The 19669-nt window shown below is 46.1% G+C and overlaps 1 protein-coding gene across 2 annotated transcripts in view; it reads right to left on the bottom strand.

Moving 5' to 3' along the window:
• The window catches only part of LOC125455319 (peroxisomal N(1)-acetyl-spermine/spermidine oxidase-like), a 70658-nt gene extending 54869 nt beyond the window's left edge, over nt 1-15789 (bottom strand). Inside the window, exons 1-2 of one of the 2 annotated variants that reach the window (XM_048537099.2) lie at nt 15734-15789; nt 11754-11920 (exon numbers count right to left, since the gene is read on the bottom strand). Coding sequence is in view for 1 of the 2 variants with exons in the window: in XM_048537098.2 (XP_048393055.1) it covers nt 11754-11920; nt 14373-14455 (250 nt within the window). In the remaining variant the exon portion in view is untranslated. Of the gene's footprint in view, nt 1-11753; nt 11921-14372; nt 14554-15733 lie in introns of those variants that run through there. The other variant, XM_048537098.2, reaches the window with a different exon arrangement.
• Between the last annotated feature and the right edge of the window lie 3880 nt (nt 15790-19669).

The raw sequence follows: 19669 nt of genomic DNA, 5'->3' as shown, positions 1-19669 counted from the left end.
TAGCACTTCCTCTCCTCCAGTGGCTCGTGTAATACATCCAATAAAGACTCACAGAGTTTACCCTTCCAGTGCTTAGAGAATTACCAGAACAAATGGTTAAAGTGAGATGGTGAACTCTTAACAATATGTCCTAGAATTTTTCCACATGGGTTTCATAGTCTTCTTCAAATGCCGAGTAACAAATGAACTCTAAAAGGTGGTAAAGACATAGTAGGAACTGCTGATGCTGGAGAATCTGAGATAACACGGTGTGAAGCAGGATGAACACAGCAGGTCAAGCAGCATCAGAGGAGCAGGGAAGCTTGACGTTTCGGGTTAGGACCCTTCTTCAGAAATGGGGGAGGGAAAGGGGATTCTGAAATAAATAGGAAAATGGGGGAGGTGGATAGAAGATGGATAAAGGAGAAGATAGGGTGAGAGGATACAGACAGGTCAAAGAGGTGGGGTTAGAGCCAGTGAAGGTGAATGTAGGTGGGGAGGTAGGTGGGGATAGGTCAGTCTAGGGAGGATGGACAGGTCGGGGTCGGCGGGATGAGGTTAGTGGGTAGGGGATGGGGGTGGGGGTTGAGGTGGGCGGTATGGTGAGGGAGGCGGGGACTAGCTGGGCTGGTTTTGGCATGTGGTCAGGGTAGGGGAGATTTTGAAGCTTGTGAAATCCACATTGATACCCTTGGGCTGCAGAGTTCCCAAGCGAAATATGAGATGTTGTTCCTGCATCTTTCGTCTGGTGTCATTGTGGCACTGCAGGAGGCCCAGCATGGACATGTCATCCGAGGAGTGCGGTGGGGGGGAGCGGGAATTGAAATGGTTCGCAACTGAGAGGTGTATGTGTTTGTTGCAGAGCGTAGGTGTTCTGCAAAGTGGTCCCGAAGCCTCCGCTTGGTTTCCTCGATGCAGAGGAGGCCACAACAGGAACAGCGAATACAGTATATAACATTGACAGATGTGCAGGTGAACATCTGTTTGATGTGAAAAGTCTTCCTGGGCCTGGGATGGGGGTGAGGTATAGGGAAAGGTGTAGCACTTGCTTTGGTTGCAGGGAAAAGTGCCGGGAGTGGTGGGAGTGTGGAATGGAAAAGGGAGTCATGGAAAGAGTGGTGCCCCCGAAAAGCATATAAGGGTGGGGAGGGAAAAATGACTGGTGGTAGAGTCAGATTGCAGACAGCGGAAATGTGGGAGGATGATGCATTGGATTTGTAGGGTGGTCGGGTTGTATGTGAGGACAAGGGGGAATTCTGTTTTGGTTATTATTGTGGGTAGGGGGTGTGAGGGATGAGTTGCGGGAAATGCAGGAGACACGGCCGAGGGAATATTTGATCACTGTGGAGGGTAAGTTGCGGTTTTTGAAAAAAGAGGACATCTGGGATGTTCGGGAGTAGAATGCCTCATCTCGGGAGCAGATGCGGCAGAGGCAAAGAAATTGGGAATAGGGGATGGCATTTTTACAGGAAGGTGAGTGAGAGGAGGAATATTTCAGGTAATTGTGTGAGTTGGTAGATTTAAAATGGACATCGGTTTCCAGGTGGATACCTTCCTCCCTCTTTCTCCTTCCTGGATCTCTCTGTCTCCATCTCTGGCATCCACCTGGAAACCGATATCCATTTTAAACCTACCAACTTGCACAATTACCTGGAATATTCCTCCTCTCACCCACCGTCCTGAAAAAATGCCATCCCCTATTCCCAATTCCTTCGACTCTGCCGCATTTGCTCCTGAGATGAGGCATTCCACTCCCGAACATCCCAGAAGTCCTCTTTTTTCAAAAACCGCAACTTCCTCTCCACAGTGATCAAAAATGCCCTCGACTGTGTCTCCCTCATTCCTGCACAATTCATCCCTCACACCCCCTACCCGCAATAATAACCAAAACAGAATTCCCCCTTGTCCTCACGTACCACCCGACCAACCCCCAAATCCAACGCATCATCCTCTGACATTTTCGCCATCTGCAATATGACCCCACCACCAAAGACACTTTTTTCCCTCCCCACCCCTACGTGCTTTCAAGGGGGGGAACCACTGTCTCCATGACTCCCTTGTCCGGTCCACACTCCCTCCAGCTCCACCACACCCGGCACTTTTCCCTGCAACCAAAGCAAGTGCTACACCTTTCCCTATACCTCACCCCGATCCCAGGCCCTAGGAAGACTTTTCACATCAAACAGATGTTCACCTGCCCATCTGTCAATGTTATATACTGTATCTGCTGTTCCTGTTGTGGGCTCCTCTACATCGCGGAAACCAAGCGGAGGCTTGGGGTCCGCTTTGCGGAACACCTACGCTCTGTTCGCAACAAACAACTACACCTCCCAGTCGTGAACTTCCCCGCTCCTCGGATGACATGTCCATCCTGGGCCTCCTGCATTGCCACAATGACACCAGATGAAAGATGCTGGAACAGCATCTCATATTTCGCTCGGGAACTCTGCAGCCCAAGGGTATCAATGTGGATTTCACAAGCTTCAAAATCTCCCCTCCCCTACCACATGCCAAAACCAGCCCAGCTAGTCCCCGGCTCCCTAACCATTCCTCCCACCTCAAGCCCGACCCCCAGCCACTACCCACTAACCTCATCCCACCCACCTTGACCTGTCCATCCTCCCTGAACTCCCCATCTACATTCACCTTCACTGGCTGTAACCCCGCCTCTTCGACCTCTCACTCTATCTTCTCCTTTATCCATCTTCTAGCCACGTCCCCCGTCTCCCTATTTATTTCATAATCCCAGTCCCCTCCCCCATTTCTGAAGAAGGGTCCCAAGCTGAAATGTCAAGCTTTCCTGCTCCTCTGATGCAGCTTGCCTGCTGTGTTCATCCAGCCTCACACAGTGTTATCACTAAAATGTGGTATATGTTTCCGTTCCACACAAAATCCTCCAAAATGACAAGGCTGAATCTGTGTTTTTTTGGACAGTAAATGTAGCATACAACCTCAAAGCGGGATTCCCTTCATCTAGGAGCTGGTCAGGTTGCCTTGTGAAATTGGGTTCTTCTCAGCTCATTCCACATGCACGCACAAGTGTACACCAAATATTATGGGTAGAAAATTTTAAAGCAGTGGGATCTCCTCGGTTCCAACCTTCTTATTTAAAAGGCATCTGGACATCACTTCACACCCTGCGAACCAAGAGCATCATCAGATGTCTGTTAGTCATCCCCACCTACTCCTGGAGATGTCAAACAGAAAGTCTGCAGCACCTCCTTAGAAATACTCCTGCAGGCTGTTTGAAAGAGAATAGGTGCATAATTTCCATGAGATGATAATAGGTGACTCACTCCAACTGGGAAAGAGAGCTTGGAGGTCATTACAAAATCACGGCCTGTGGGATACCCAAGAGAACCTGATTCCAGTGCTGGAAAATGATGAATGATCCCCTGAGCTCTGCCACTGTCTACTCAATACAACCTTGTACTATAGAGGTATGAAGCATTGTGAAATTGCAGAGGATTGATACACACAAGGTTAGGAGCCAGGCATCTCCATCAATGCCTCAAGAACACTGAATATGTTGCATTGAACTACAGCTATCAATGTTTCACTACACATACCACATGATTAGCAATGTTAGCTCTCACATATCTGCCCAGGTTCACAGGTTAGACATGAAAGGACCTACAACACTCAGCTCAAGCACCATCAGGGCACTAACCTTTCACTTCAACTTGGAAAATGTACATATTTGATATATTTCTACCAGAGGTTTATATGGGACATATATGCAACCACAAAAGTTGGCTTCAGTCGAAGGTGTCTCAGTCTCACACAGCTTATCTAATACTTTATTTCTTTTTCCTTAGTCAAACTCTTTGAAACAAAATCACCATTCATTCAGAACCTTTAATTCCTCAGATCTGCTGTGGCACATTATCTTTACCAGGGCTGTGAATGTCTGTTTTGGTGATACGGCTCAAAGGGCCGACATCTCAAGCTGAAAATGTTCACGTACACATATGAGTGTCTTTTAATTCTCTTCTGTGCCTACAGGCGAAGAACATGAACAATAAGCGCCAATGTACCTGTTGGGTTGATGCTGGGGTGAAGAGGTATGCTTAGCATAATACTGCTGATCCTTTTGCAGTATAGGCACAGAAATGGCAGGACACCGAAGGGAAAGGTTCCTGCGCTAAAGGGGTGATTGATATTGTTTCAGTCAGTCATATTTTGTAATGAGTGTGAACAAATATGGACACCTAGATTCTTAATTTTTAAAGAGATTGTTGAAAATTCCACAAAATATTTGTTCTGAGAAATTTCTTGACGGTCATGTGTCTTGTGGTAACTGTTTGTTTACTGCAGAATCCCTGGCTGTACACAACTGTGGTTGTAGCTGTGTTTTGGAGATTATTTGTTTAGTGGCAGTGGTCAGCCTGGGGATGGATACCCTTGTCTCCTATTTCTGGAAACACTCATGTTGAGGGTCCAATGTGCTACTGGAGCGCTGGCCTCATCTGAACTGTACTCCTGAAGATCTTCTGGAAGAATCCTCGATACTATGCTTCCTGAGCAAGATGTGTTGGCAATGATCCCAGAGGTACCTGCTTGCATTTGGTGACATCTGACTTTGTGGGTCAGAATACCAGACTGACAGCCAACTAAACATTCCATATATCCTTTTATTCCTTTCACGAACTAAGGCCTGTTGGACAAAGGTTTTTTTTTCCAAGTTGAATCCTTGCAGAAATAAAAATCTATTTTCCCTTTATCCTGTGTGTGAGTGAGTGTTTATCTGCGTGTGATTTTGGATTATTTAGAAGGGCAAACATTTATATTTCCATATAACAGAATAAATGTGTAAACTAATTTTGCATTGTGATTGGTACGTTTTGTTCAATATAAATTAATACTTGCTGATTATGAAATAAATCTGGTTTGTGGATTTTTCATTTTAAACTCAATTTAGGGAAAGTATCTGCATAGCCATAGCAGGAGCTAGGAAAGCAAATAACTTGTGTTGTGACCCATGGACTGGTAGAAAAAAGCCATCTCCCTTCTTGGTCAGAGCAAGATGTTCACCATTTCATAAGAAGGTCTCCACTTTGTTGTAGCAGTAGCAGCAAAAGAGGCATCAACAACTTAACAGGGTCTTGGCTCGTGGCTCACAACACTTAGAAATGTGCTCCTGAGATGCTGCTTGGCCTGCTGTGTTCGTCCAGCTTCACACTTTATTAACTTAGAAATGTTTCTTCTTTCTGCGCAGTTTTAGAATCTTACTTCCACTCCAGGAATTACAAAAGATGAGCCCAATCCCCCAGGAACATCTCTAACACCATGCCTCTGGAGGATCGACGGTTGGGGGGTGGGGGGGGAGTATGTGGAAATCGGTACACTCAGATGATACACCATTCAGCAAAGACATTCATTCATCCATCTGGAGGGGACTTGGGTCACATTCTAGTGAGTTCATGATCCTACAGTTATTGCAGGGAGTTATAACTGAAGTCTCTGACGCTTAAGTGGCTGACATCGCCCCTGTAATTCTTCAATCTGTCCTGCAATTAAAGCTGTATGACTTCCTTCAAACTTTCCTGAACTCCCCACACCCACCCTTAGCCTTGCACTGACCCTTAATCAATTCACTTGCTCTTCCACCCTCACCAACATGTCTCATGTCTCCATTATGTTTCCCACTCTCAATATGCAGCTCGCATCTTTCTGTGTCCCTTGCCTCTATCAGTATGAGTCTCCCCTCTATCTTGCAGTTGTCTACCTCCATTCCTCATGATCTCTCTGAAACTGCTAACTAGAATGCCCCAAAAATTAACTTCCTGCATTATCCTCCCACCTTTAATCAGTAACTTTTCTGTTGAGCCCCTTTTGTATTGAACCTCACATGCCTGCCCAGGTCAGTTTTGCTGGGATCAGCCAATGTGGCTGCCTTGCTTGTGTTGACTGAACAGACCACACAGTCCACACCCTGTACACTGTAGCAGTTTAAGTAAAGAAATGCCTTGGTTACGAAGGTCCCATACTTCCCAGAGCTTCCGCGAAGAAATCTACTCTGTCAGGAACATTCCTCGCATATTTGATCGGGTTTGTGAACTTCCAATTTTGCACAGGATTCGCATTCACATCTCACACAAGACGCTGCTCATGTTGTTGAAGCATATAGTCACACAAAAAGTCCTGTTCAGGTGTGTAGTGACACCGCTCTGGAACAGGCGGAATTTGAACCCAGGCTCTTTGGGTCTGTGAGGATGCTATGGCTCTAAGAGGTGTATTTTGTCCTTTAATTTTGAACGGAGGTTTTAAGGCAGAGGTCCAGATCTGTCTATTGAAAATCTATAAAGTAAACAGCTTGTGAAGCCTTGGTTTCTTTTTAAAAATAGAAGCAATAGAAGCAGCATGAATAGGCAGGGCAAGCTCCAACAGAACCAAGATTTGTAGTTTGTTGTTTTCAGTAGCAGCTGCTGTGGACTTGAAGCTGGATGTGGAAGCTGTCTTTGCTCTCTCTGTTGCAGCCGAAAGCTAGGGTGCTCTTTCTTCTGCTAGAATTACATGTGAGACAATCTGTTTTATTGTTTGCCTTTAACCAAGGGTGTGTTTCTAGGATGTCGCTATATTGGAACAGTTATTGTTTAGTAGTTAGATAACCTATCATTCTGCTAAATTTTCTAATAGAGTTAAGTTATTCCAATTTCTTCTTTCTTTTGTTGTATTTTAACGATAGCATATGAATAGTGTGTTTTGCTTCAAATCTAGTAGTTTGACCAATCAAATTGCATCCAGAACTCAACACTGAGCATTTACCTTTAAGATAAGAAAAAGTTACAGTCTGGGTTATCTTCAATATATTTTGAGGGGGTGATAAACATACGATCGCTGCAATACAAGGACATACTTGCTGAAGCATTTAATCTGGCAAATACAAATGCAAGAATGGCATTCTCCAAATGATCACCAGTTCTCATAATACGGGAGAGAGAGATAATGGGAACTGCAGATGCTGGAGAATCCAAGATAACAAAGTGTGGAGCTGGATGAACACAGCAGGCCAAGCAGCATCTCAGGAGCACAAAGGGCAGAGGCCCGAAACGTCAGCTTTTGTGCTCCTAAGACGCTGCTTGGCCTGCTGTGTTCATCCAGCTCCACACTTTGTTATCTCATGATACGGGAGAACAGGTTTGACAAGGCAATGCTAATTGACAAAGGTGTTGCCATGGAGAAAACAATGAGGGACTATAGCTTCTCCAAGTAAACTACTTGTTTATCCCAGTTAGCTGGTTTCTGTTAGAAGAGGGGATTGAGTCAAGTTCCATCCATCAACATGCCATACAGTTTCCTCAATGAGCCTTTTCTAGTATAACACATTTACCAAGGCATACTTTGTGGTAACCACAGAGTAAGCTAAGTTTGAGACCGAATCCTGGCCACTTCAGAGGGTTGTTAGTACCTGAAGGACTCAGAGAAAATTCAGCAAGACCTGGGGAGCATTTGTGCTTGAGCATAGTAGATAAGTGACAAGAAGCAACCGCTTTGTACAAGTGCCAGATAATGAACATTTCCAACAAGAAGAGAAGCAAACAAATGCGTGATATAAAATAGGGAATGGAAGTAAATGTTGATAAGGTGAGATGAATTAAATCAAAACATTCAACATTCAATACAATTCCACATGCGTAGAGTACATTTGCAGGAACCTCAGTGTTTGGGCTAATATTAAGCCATTCAGTTCCGAAAAAGTAGCATACTTCCATCTGCCTATGTGGATCAAAGGTTGAGTAGGCCAAGTGGCCTGTTCCTGTGTTAAAAATTCTATACCATCCTGAATAGGAGAGTCTCTAACCACCTGCCAATGACATCTAATTGCATTAATATCAGCATCAACGTCCTAGGCACTCTGGTCAGAAATTGAACCAGCCCAACCACAAAAATGCAAGCGTAATAACAGCAGTTACAGGCAGTGTATTCTGCAGTAAAATGGGTTCCCTTCAAACTCCCTGAAACATCTCTGCCACACACAAAGACAAATCAGGTGAGTGACCAAATATTCTTCATTTGTCCAGATGGATAAAGCTAAGATGACACTCAGAAAGCTCAACATTATTCAGGATGATACATTGCATTTGATCAGTAGGCTATCCACCATCTTAATTCTATGACTATAGTGCACAAACTGGACTTAGAATCATTGAATCCCTACAGTGCCAAAAAGGCCATTTGGCCCATCGAGTCTGCGCTGAAGAAAATCCCACCTTATCCCCGTAAGCCCACATTTACCATGGCTAGGCCCCCAGTCATCACATACCTTGATACAACATACAATTTAGTATGGCCAATCCACCTAGCCTGCACATTGTTGGAGAAACTGGAGCACCCAGAGGAAGCCCATGCAGGCACAGGGAGAATTTGCAAACTCCACACAGAAAGTCACCCAAAGCTGGAATGAAACCCTGGTTCCCGGTGCTGAGAGGCAGCCATGCCAACCACTGAGCCATTGTGCAAACCACCACCACCCACCCCGCCCCCGCCAAGTTCAATGCTCCTTTGACAGTGCCTTCAAAACTCTTATCTTCTATCTAAGGGGACATTAGGATCATGGGAAGACAATCCACCTTAAAGTCACAGAGTATCCTAGCTCACCAATTCTTCGGTATTTCAAATCTCGAAAACCCTACCTAGTAGCAATGCGGGAGTATCTCCAGCACATGGACTGCAGTAAGTCAGGAGAAATTCTTAACAGTATCTTTCTCAAGTGCAATGCAGGAGGAGCAGCAATGATGCTTTGCCAGTGATGTCCACATCCTCAAGAAGAATTCTTGTGGCTGTGGAAAGTTATGCTCCCTCTTGGCTTTCCAATCTTAGAACTTATTCCCTGACTCAGGTATTGTATGCATCTAGCACAGACAGGAATTGTTTCCACTTCCATTTGAGTCTCAAGTCATTTCCTCAGTCGAGGTGTTAAATTCCCAGATGTGGAGTGGGTAAAAAGTAACCCACATAGTGGCTCTAATTAGGCTAATTTATTCTCACACTTCACTGCAATGAAGTTTCTTACTTCATTTTCTTAAAACAGAAAAGTGCTTCAAGCTGCAATAACACATATTTTATTCATTTATACTTTTATATGTTTTTGTTGAACAGAACAGAACTAGCTGATTGCTACATTACATCTAAATTATTCACCAAACTGTTTGTACTTAGACTGAGCCTCATTATGCAGAATGTTCTCCCAGCAACAGAGTTCCAAACTAAAGTAAAACTGCACTAAAATACATGTTGGGATCTTTTCTCCACGGGTAAAATTCATTGCATTGTAGAGAGGGGAGCAGGAAGATTGATGGTAACAAGGTGTAGAGCTGGATGAACACACGAGGCCAAGCAGCATCAGAGGAGCAGGAAAGCTGACCTTTCGGGCCGAGACACTTCTTCAAAAATATGGGAAGGGAAGGGGATCTTGCAATAAGTAGGGAGAGAGGGGGAGGCAGATAGAAGATGGATAGAGGAGAAGATAGGTGGAGAGGAGATAGACACAGACACAAGGTCAAAGAGACGGGAATGGAGCCAGTAAAGGTGAATATAGTTAGGGAGGAGATAGGTCAGTCCAGGGAGGATGGACAGGTCAAGGGGGCGGGATGAGGTTAGTAGGTCAGAGATGGGGGTGGGACTTGAGGTGGGAGGAGGGAATAGGTGAGAGTAAGGACAGGTTAGGGAGGCAGTGACGAGCTGGGCTGGTTTTGGGATGCAGTAGGGGGAGAAGAGATTTTGAAACGTGTGAAGACCACGTTGATACCATTGAGCTGCAGGGTTCTCAAGCGAAATATGAGTTGCTGTTCCTGCAACTTTCAGGTGGAATCGCTGTGGCACTGCAGGAGGCCCAGGATGGACATGTCATCTGAGGAATGGGAGGGAGAGTTGAAGTAGTTCGTGACAGGGAGGTGATGTTGTTTAGAGCGAACCAAGTGTAGGTGTTCTGCAAAGCGGTCCCCAAGCCTCTGCTTGGTTTCCCCGATGTAGAGGAGACCACAACGGATACAGCGGATGCAGTATACCACATTGGCAGATGTGCAGGTGAACATCTGCTTGATGTGGAAAGTCTTCATGGGGCCTGGGATGGGAGTGAGGTGGGAGGTGTAGGGGCAGGTGTCGCACTTTCTGCGGTTGCAGGGGAAAGTGCCGGATGTGGTAGGGCTGGAGGGGAGTGTGGAGCGGACAAAGGAGTCAGGGAGAGAGTGGTCCCTCCAGAAAACAGATAAGGGTGGGGAGGGAAAAATGTCTTTGGTGGTGGTTGGATTACAGATGGCGGAAGTGTCGGAGGATGATGCGATATATCCAGAGGTTTGTGTGCTGGCACGTGAGGACGAAGGGGTTTCTGCTTTAGTTGTTACTCTGGGGAGTGGGTGTGAGGGATGAGTTGTGGGAAATGCGGGAGACATGTCGAAGACATTCTTGACCATTGAGGTGGGGGGAGGTTGCGGTCCTTGAAAAACGAGGACATCTGAGATGTACGGGAGTGGGATGCCTCATCCTGGGAACTGATGCGGCAGAGGCGAAGGAATTGGGAATAGGGGATGGCATTTTTGCAAGAAGGTGGGTGGGAGGAGGTGTATTCTAGGTAGGTGTGTGAGTTCGTGGACTTGAAATGGATATCGGTTTCTAGGTGGTTGCCAGAGATGGAAACAGAGAGATCCAGGAAGGAGAGGGAGGTATCAGAGATAGTCCAGGTGAACTTAAGTTTGGGGTGGAAGTTGTTGGCGAAGTGGATGAACTGTTTGAGCTCCTCCCACCCACCTTCCTGCAGAAATGCCATCCCCTATTCCCAACTCCTTCGCATCCGCTGCATGTGCTCCCAGGATGAAGCATTCCACTCCCGTACTCATTAAGTCCTCATGTCCTCATTAAGTCCTGATCCTGTCACCCTCATTCAACCATAACAGTTGAGGATTTAGCTTGGTGTGTACTTGCTTGAGGAACCTGGCATCAGATGGGCACACTGACAGCCACCACCATGACTCCCCTCCTCAAAATCATTCTCACCAATGCCCTGGGTCACTCGCTGGTCCCGGGCCTGTGGTCAGCGCATTGCCAGCACCCCCATCCCCTTTCGCACACTGCCTAAATGAGGAACCGTTACTCTCCCATTGACTGGCAGCTCTTACAGCAGGTGAGATTTTCGTCCTTGGGGTCATTGGCCTCAGTGAAGACCCACTACTGAACACTTAAATGCCTGACTGGCATTAAACTTGGTGGGAGTTCCACAAAGGAGTCAATGCCTGCTCTTACTATAGAACCACTACTGTGTGGAACCAGGCCATTCAGCCCACCAAGTCCAAAGTGATTCTCCAAACAGCCAGACCCACCCCATCCCTGTAACCTGTGTTTCCTATGGCCAATTCACCTAACTTGCGCATCATTGGACTGTTTAGGAAACCCAAGCACCCAGAGGAAAGCCAAGCAGACAGGGGGAGAATGAGCAAATTCCATACATACAGTTGTCGAAGGATGGAATCGAACCTGTGTCCCTGATGCTGTAAGGCAATAGAGCTCCTTAACAGTAAGCAAGATCCCTACCTGGATGAAATTCTACCCTCTTTTATTGGCAATGAAATTAATGGGAGGTGGCATGGGGAAGTTGTGGAATTAACACTGCCTTTCAACACGAGGGAACTGGGATCAGTAAATACTTCTGCTTTTATAAGTCTCTGTTGAGAAATTCAGATTAAGTCACAAACACCAATAATTTTCTTTTCAAATTACTATTCATCACACAGTCTGTTTTCTATACTTCCATAACTTTTAGCTCACATTTTTCTTACCAAACAGAGAACCTCTGATCCGTCCTCCAGGCTGGCTTGATGCCTCAATTATTTGCACATCAGTTAATCCTTGTTTTAGCAGCTTTCTAGCCGCTCCCACTCCAGATATTCCAGCTCCAACAATGACAATCTTTGGGGTCTTATTCTTGGATTGATTAAAATCCACACTTTGAAACAAGGAGAATACATGGTTATTTTGAATTTTGTGTTACAATGTGGCTTACGAATGGCTACCAGCCGTGCATGTTATTAAGATCAGGAAACGGGCCGGTCAAAAATATCATTTATCTTGTCAATTTTATAGAGTTGAGGATCTCTGATACATTTAATTGAGAAGAATAACAAGAGAAGGCCATTCATGTGCAAGCTCCCTCCCAAGCCACGCACCATTCTGATATCCCCGTTCTTTCACTGTCACTGGGTCAAAATCTTGCAACACCCTGCAGTTGAGTCACCTGCACCTTTTCAAGGGGCCGTTAGGGTCTGGGTAATAAACATCAGCCTCTAGGTAGCAACAGACACACACTGTCAATGAACACTTCTCCGAAGTGTAGCTTTTTCAAGGACTTTCAGAGAGGCTCAAAGTTAAGAATTGAACTTTTCAACAATTTTACAGAGCTTCAATGAGTTGGCCTGTGAAGAGATATCAACAGCGCCCACTTTATCGAGTGTAGAATCCCCAGCAGTACCTTATGGATTGATGTGTTATTTTGCACGTGTGCGTGCTCCTGAACTTGCTGTCAGTGTCAATGGCAAACTGACAGCTTTCCCATTACTGCCTACACATCATCTTGACTGAGGTGTAACTAGAAAATAACAAAATTCAATGTGTGACTGATAAGCGGGTATTAACTGCCCAGCCACAAACAGCAATGAACCCAGACAATCCAGAGGAGGGCAGTATTAATCCAGATTTCCTTACAGGTGAAGAATTGAGATGAGAAATTAACATCAAGCCTGGCAGCAAATGTGAAGAGAGAAACAGAGTTAATATTTTGAGTCCAGTTTGACCTTTCTTCCAAGCCAGTTCAACACCACTTACAGTATTTTGCTTAATTGTTATGACTCATAGAGTAATAGACTCATACAGAATGGAAACAGACCCTTTGGTCCAACTAGCCCATGCCGACCATGTCCCCAAACTAAACTACTCCCATTTTCCTGCATTTGGCCCATATCCCTCCAAACCTTTCAAATTCATGTACTTACCAAATGTCTCTTAAATGTTGTATCTGTGCCTGAATCCATCACTTCCTCTGGGAGTTGATTCCACATATGAATCACTCTGTATGAAAAGGTTGTTTCCTTTTCAAAGCTTTTTGATCTCAACTTAAAAATAGGTTCAAACTTCCCCCACTCTGGGGAAAAGGCCCTTGGTATTCACCTCATCCATACCCTTATGATTTTAATAACCTCTACAAGGTCATCCCTCAATCTCCTGCGCTCCGGTGAAAATAGTTCCAGTCTATCCAGAGATAATGGGAACTGCAGATGCTGGAGAATCCAAGACAACAAAATGTGAGGCTGGATGAGCACAGCAGGCCAAGCAGCATCTCAGGAGCACAAAAGCTGACGTTTCGGGCCTAGACCCTTCATCAGAGAAGGGTCTAGGCCCGAAACGTCAGCTTTTGTGCTCCTGAGATGCTGCTTGGCCTGCTGTGCTCATCCAGCCTCACATTTTGTTGTCCAGTCTATCCAATCTATTTTCTAACTCAAATACTCCATTCCAGGCAACATCCTGGGAAACATTTTCTCAACCCTCTCCAAGTTAATAATATCCTTCCTATAGCAGGGCGACCAGAACCGGACACAGTGCTCCAGAAGAGGCCTCACCAATGCCCTGTATGACCTCAACATGACGAGACTGAGACAAGATGTTCAACATCATGAGTCTGGACTAAGTAGATCGAGAAAATCTGTTCCCGTTGGTGGAAAAGTTGAGAATCACATGGCATAAATTTAAGCCAATTGGCAAAATGAAATACTGACAATCTTTGGAAAAGCTGTTTTATGCAGTGAGAAATGACAATCTGAAGTTCATGGCCCCAGGGTGTAGTGAAGGGAATTCAATGGATGCTTTCACAAGGAAACTGAATAAGCACCTGAAGAGAAAAATACACCGTCCATGGCTTTGAGGACAGGAGTGAAACTAGCTGGGGTTGTTTTTGCCATGAACCAGGACAGGCTGAATGGCTTCATTCTGTGCTGTACCCATCTTATGATTCAGCCAAAAGGGCTGTATCAGCTCCTGAGTTACTTCACTCGCAATTACTTTTGAAGACTGAATCAGACAGCAATCCCCCATAGTGATGATAATAGGGGAGGGGTACGGTTGAGGTGGTGTTGAGTAGATGGCAGGAAGTGAGTCTCTGGTTCTCCCAATCATGCATTGCAACTTCATCAGGATCCTTGCATACACCATTTAAGCAGAGTTCCGCCAATGGTGCACCTTTTGAATTCGTAAACCCGAAGGAGCAAAATGGTTTTCCTGCAGACAATCACACTTTGTTTGTGCTAGTGACAGAGATTACACACATGACTGACATTCCTGAAATAAACAATGGTGAAAGAAAAAAACAACATTTAAGGCTGCCAATCTGTAACAAAGGCACAACTTACAGCATTGCTTCGGAATACTCGCCCAGGATCAGTGCTGCAAGCATGGTGGCACTGTAAAAACTGATGATGGATATATTCTCCATTGCTCAGTAGCAATGCTGCTGCTACAGCTGCTGGAGATATTGAAGCCAGATTCTGCCAGATATTTCTTTAGCGTAAGGATATGCAAGAGGAGTTTCTGTAGAATTGATCTTCAGTACTTTGCCTGCACACAGTGTTATTCAATAACCCTTATGTAAACATGAAGGGCACGCACTGAGCTTTATAATATTTGCAAGCTTGGCAATTGGTTGATTCACAAAAGCCAGAGGCAGAGTGGTGTAAATTTTTTGACACAAAGTGTCCTGCAGTTCTGCCCACATTCCATTGTGTTGCCAGGAATAAGTGAGATGGGAGATGGCTGAGGGCCTGTTGGCTTGGATTTATATTTTAAGTTTTATATTAAAAGTGGTTAATCTGGTTATTGTTACAAGTGTATTTTTAACTACATATGTGTTAGATTTGCATGATGGTGTGCACATTTTCTATCCATTTGCACATGAATTTGTTTACTCTAGTCAGTCCAACATATAGTGTTACAATGGACAAGGGAGAGAAAATTTGATTAACGGTGCTTAAAATCATCAAGAGTTTAGTTAAGATAAATAGGTTCCGTTGTTTGAAGGGTCAATTGTCAGAAGGCACAGACTTAAACTGGCAAAACAACAAAGAGGTGGGGTGTGTTGATGGAAATCAAAGTCAGGTCTCTTAAGAGATGAACAAGATGGAAAAATATTTTTGCACCCACTTCTGGATACCAGTGAGAAGAAATTTAGTGCGTAGGGGGTTGTCCTGGTACAGACGGCAATTGGGCAGTGTTCCAATTCTCAGAGTGCTGTGCAGAGAATCACAGAAGGTCTTTTTGGGGGGTGGAGGAGAAGCATTGGCAACAGTACATAGAATGCAAGGGGCAGGGTCAGGGAAAAGGAACTCTGGACAGAGGAAGTGAAGAAAAATGCTGGGATATCAGGATGAAAAATCAGAACCTTGCCTGCAAAATGGGGATGTCTAGCCACCAAATGGGAAATGGTATTCAATATTGCGTTCAACGATTTAAGCTGTAGCTACACATCAGAAATTTTGAATAGATCCTATGGTACCATAATGTTTACCAAAGTTTAAGGAATTATTTCAAACATGGTCACAATCAAGCATTTTATATTTATCAACAATTTAGCTTAGCCTGAGTTTGATTACTAAGTTGATGCCTTGCTTGTGATTGAATTATATTTCATAATACATTCAATATCTATCCATAGAGAACATTACATTCCTGTAACATCAAACTGCCTCATTGATTCAAATTAGTTGCCTCGACTTACCTGGTTTGAGAACCAATCTGCTTCTGCTTACATGGAAGGTCTGGCCTCAGTTATGCCTCCATTTATTTGTCTCTTCCCTCATATTGTCCAACAGGTTTATTTGAAAAGACAAGCTTTTGGAGTCTTCCTCCTTCATCAGGTGCTAGTGAGAGTACCAAACACAGAATTTATAAATAAAAAATCAAAGGTTCACACCATTGATGAGGATGTACTAAACAAACCTAAGATGCTGATAAATCTTTAATCAATTAGAAGGTTTTAATTGAATAATATGTATATGTAAATCCCCAAATTCCTTTGAAGTCACTGTTCTTTGTGAACTAAAGGCTTTATCAGTGTAAAGAGGTGACATTTTAGGCCGGACAATGCATGTTAGGTGAAAGGCCTTGTTTAGAATCTGTTTGTGTTCAGATTTGGAGTCAGACCGATTTTTTCCTAAAAGTAGGAATTTATACAACGCAACATTGACTGACTGTGTATAAATTGTATGCTTTTGAACAAAATATAATGTATCTGCAAATACAAATTCACCCCATAGATTCACATGTTTGTGTGTGCGGGAGAGTGAGTGTGTGTGTGCGTGCGTGAGGGGAGGGAGAGAGAGAGAGCGGGAGAGAGAGCGAGAGAGAGAGAGAGAGAGTTGTGCGTATGTCTGTGTGAGGACGGCCTCAACTGGGATCCTGGGTTCATATTGCACTACAGGTGACCCCACCACAGTATGCACTCTCACACACTCAAACATTCTCTATTCTTATACACACACTGTCTGTCAAGCATGTGCATGCACCCTCACACACATAAAGACACACATACACTCTCTCTCTCTCACTGGAGTTGCATTTACCATTCAATTTTTGAAATGCGCATTAATTAAATTACAACAACAGGCTAGGTTTCAGTACTCATAACTAAAACTAAATTGTTAGTTTTCTCCTTATTTTCAAATAAATTGATGATTTGTCTGCTTAGAATAGTGGCATGCTATTTTTGACTTGCACAAAGTAGAATTACAAATATTGCAGTAGTAGGGATAATGCAGTAGAATTTGAAGAAACTTTTAATTGACTTCATGATGAGAAGCCACATAAAAACTACTCTAGTAGACAGCCTTAATGATAATGGGAACTGCAGATGCTGGAGAATCCAAGATAATAAAATGAGAGGCTGGATGAACACAGCAGGCCCAGCAGCATCTCAGGAACACAAAAGCTGACGTTTCGGGCCTAGACCTTTCATCAGAGAGGGGTATGGGGAGAGGGTTCTGGAATAAATAGGGAGAGAGGGGGAGGCGGACTGAAGAGGGAGAGAAAAGAAGATAGGTGGGGAGAGTATAGGTGGGGAGGTAGGGAGGGGATAGGTCAGTCCCGGGAGGACGGACAGGTCAAGGAGGTGGGATGAGGTCAGTGGGTAGGAGATGGAGGTGCGACTTGGGGTGGAAGGAAGCGAAGGGTGAGAGGAAGAACAGGTTAGGGAGGCAGGGACAGATTGGACTGGTTTTGGGATGCATTGGGTGGAGGGGAATAGCTGGGCTGGTTGTGTGGTGCAGTTGGGGGAGGGGACGAACTGGGCTGGTTTAGGGATGCGGTGGGGGCAGGGGAGATTTTGAAGCTGGTGAAGTCCACATTGATACCATTGGGCTGCAGGGTTCCCAAGCGGAATATGAGTTGCTGTTCCTGCAACCTTCGGGTGGCATCATTGCGGCACTGCAGGAGGCCTATGATGGACATGGCATCTAAAGAATGGGAGGGGGTGTGGAAATGGTTTGCGACTGGGAGGTGCAGTTGTTTATTGCGAACCGAGCGGAGGTGTTCTGCAAAGCGGTCCCCAAGCCTCCGCTTGGTTTTCCCAATGTAGAGAAAGCCACACCGGGTACAGTGGATGCAATATACCACATTGGCAGATGTGCAGGTGAACCGCTGCTTAATGTGGAAAGTCATCTTGGGGCCTGGGATAGGGGTGAGGGAGGAGGTGTGGGGACAAGTGTAGCATTTCCTGCGGTTGCAGGGGAAGGTGCCGGGTGTGGTGGGGTTGGCGGGCAGTGTGGAGTGAACAAGGGAGTCAGGGAGGGAGTGGTCTCTCCGGAAAGCAGACAGGGGTGGGGATGGAAAAATGTCTTGGGTGGTGGGGTCGGATTGTAGATGGTGGAAGTGTCGGAGGATGATGCATTGTATCCAGAGGTTGGTGGGGTGGTGTGTGAGAACGAGGGGGATCCTCTTTGGGCGGTTGTGGTGTGGGCGGGGTGTGAGGGATGTGTGGCAGGAAATGCGGGAGACGCGGTCAAGGGCGTTCTCGACCACTGTGGGGGGAAAGTTGCAGTCCTTGAAGAACTTGGACATCTGGAATGTGCGGGAGTGGAATGCCACATCGTTGGAGCAGATGCGGCGGAGGCGGAGGAATTGGGAATAGGGGATGGAATTTTTGCAGAAGGGTGGGTGGGAGGAGGTGTATTCTAGGTAGCTGTGGGAGTCGGTGGGCTTGAAATGGACATCAGTTACAAGCTGGTTGCCTGAGATGGAGACTGAGAGATCCAGGAAGGTGAGGGATGTGCTGACTGAGAAATCCAGGAAGGTGAGGGATGTGCTGACTGAGAGATCCCCTTTGGTCCAGGAACTCCCTACCTATGTCCGTGACACCAAACATGCCCTCCACCTCCTCCAGGACTTCCAATTCCCTGGCCCCCAACACCTCATTTTCACCATGGACGTCCAGTCCCTATACACCTGCATTCCGCATGCAGATGGCCTCAAGGCCCTCTGCTTCTTCCTGTCCCGCAGGCCCGACCAGTCCCCCTCCACCGACACCCTCATCCACCTAGCCGAACTCGTCTTCACCCTCAACAACTTCTCTTTCGATTCCTCCCACCTCCTACAGACTAAGGGGGTGGCCATGGGCACCCGCATGGGCCCCAGCTATGCCTGCCTCTTTGTAGGTTACGTGGAACAGTCTTTCTTCCACACCTACACAGGCCCCAAACCCCACCTCTTCCTCCGTTACATTGATGACTGTGTCGGCGCCGCCTCTTGCTCCCCAGAGGAGCTCGAACAGTTCATCCACTTCACCAACACCTTCCACCCCAACCTTCAGTTCACCTGGGACATCTCCAGCACATCCCTCACCTTCCTGGATCTCTCAGTCTCCATCTCAGGCAACCAGCTTGTAACTGATGTTCATTTCAAGCCAACCGACTCCCACAGCTACCTAGAATAAACCTCCACCCACCCACCCTCCTGCAAAAATTCCATCCCCTATTCTCAATTCCTCCGCCTCCGCCGCATCTGCTCCCACGATGAGGCATTCCACTCCCGCACATCCCAGATGTCCAAGTTCTTCAAGGACCGCAACTTTCCCCCCACAGTGGTCGAGAACGCCCTTGACCGCGTCTCCCGCATTTCCTGCCACACATCCCTCACACCCCGCCCACACCACAACCGCCCAAAGAGGATCCCCCTCGTTCGCACACACCACCCCACCAACCTCCGGATACAACGCATCATCCTCCGACACTTTCGCCATCTACAATCCGACCCCACCACCCAAGACATTTTTCCATCCCCACCCCTGTCTGCTTTCCGGAGAGACCACTCCCTCCCTGACTCCCTTGTTCACTCCACACTGCCCTCCAACCCCACCACACCCGGCACCTTCCCCTGCAACCGCAGGAAATGCTACACTTGCCCCCATACCTCCTCCCTCACCCCTATCCCAGGCCCCAAGATGACTTTCCACATTAAGCAGAGGTTCACCTACACATCTGCCAATGTGGTATACTGCATCCACTGTACCCGGTGTGGCTTTCTCTACATTGGGAAAACCAAGCGGAGGCTTGGGGACCGCTTTGCAGAACACCTCCGCTCGGTTCGCAATAAACAACTGCACCTCCCAGTCGCAAACCATTTCCACTCCCCCTCCCATTCTTTAGATGCCATGTCCATCATG

This window comes from Stegostoma tigrinum, chromosome 10, assembly GCF_030684315.1.
Source record: "Stegostoma tigrinum isolate sSteTig4 chromosome 10, sSteTig4.hap1, whole genome shotgun sequence".
Classification (NCBI taxonomy): domain Eukaryota; kingdom Metazoa; phylum Chordata; class Chondrichthyes; order Orectolobiformes; family Stegostomatidae; genus Stegostoma; species Stegostoma tigrinum.
The sequence above is the reverse complement of the archived record's forward strand: the minus strand, read 5'-3'. Positions and strand labels throughout refer to the sequence as shown.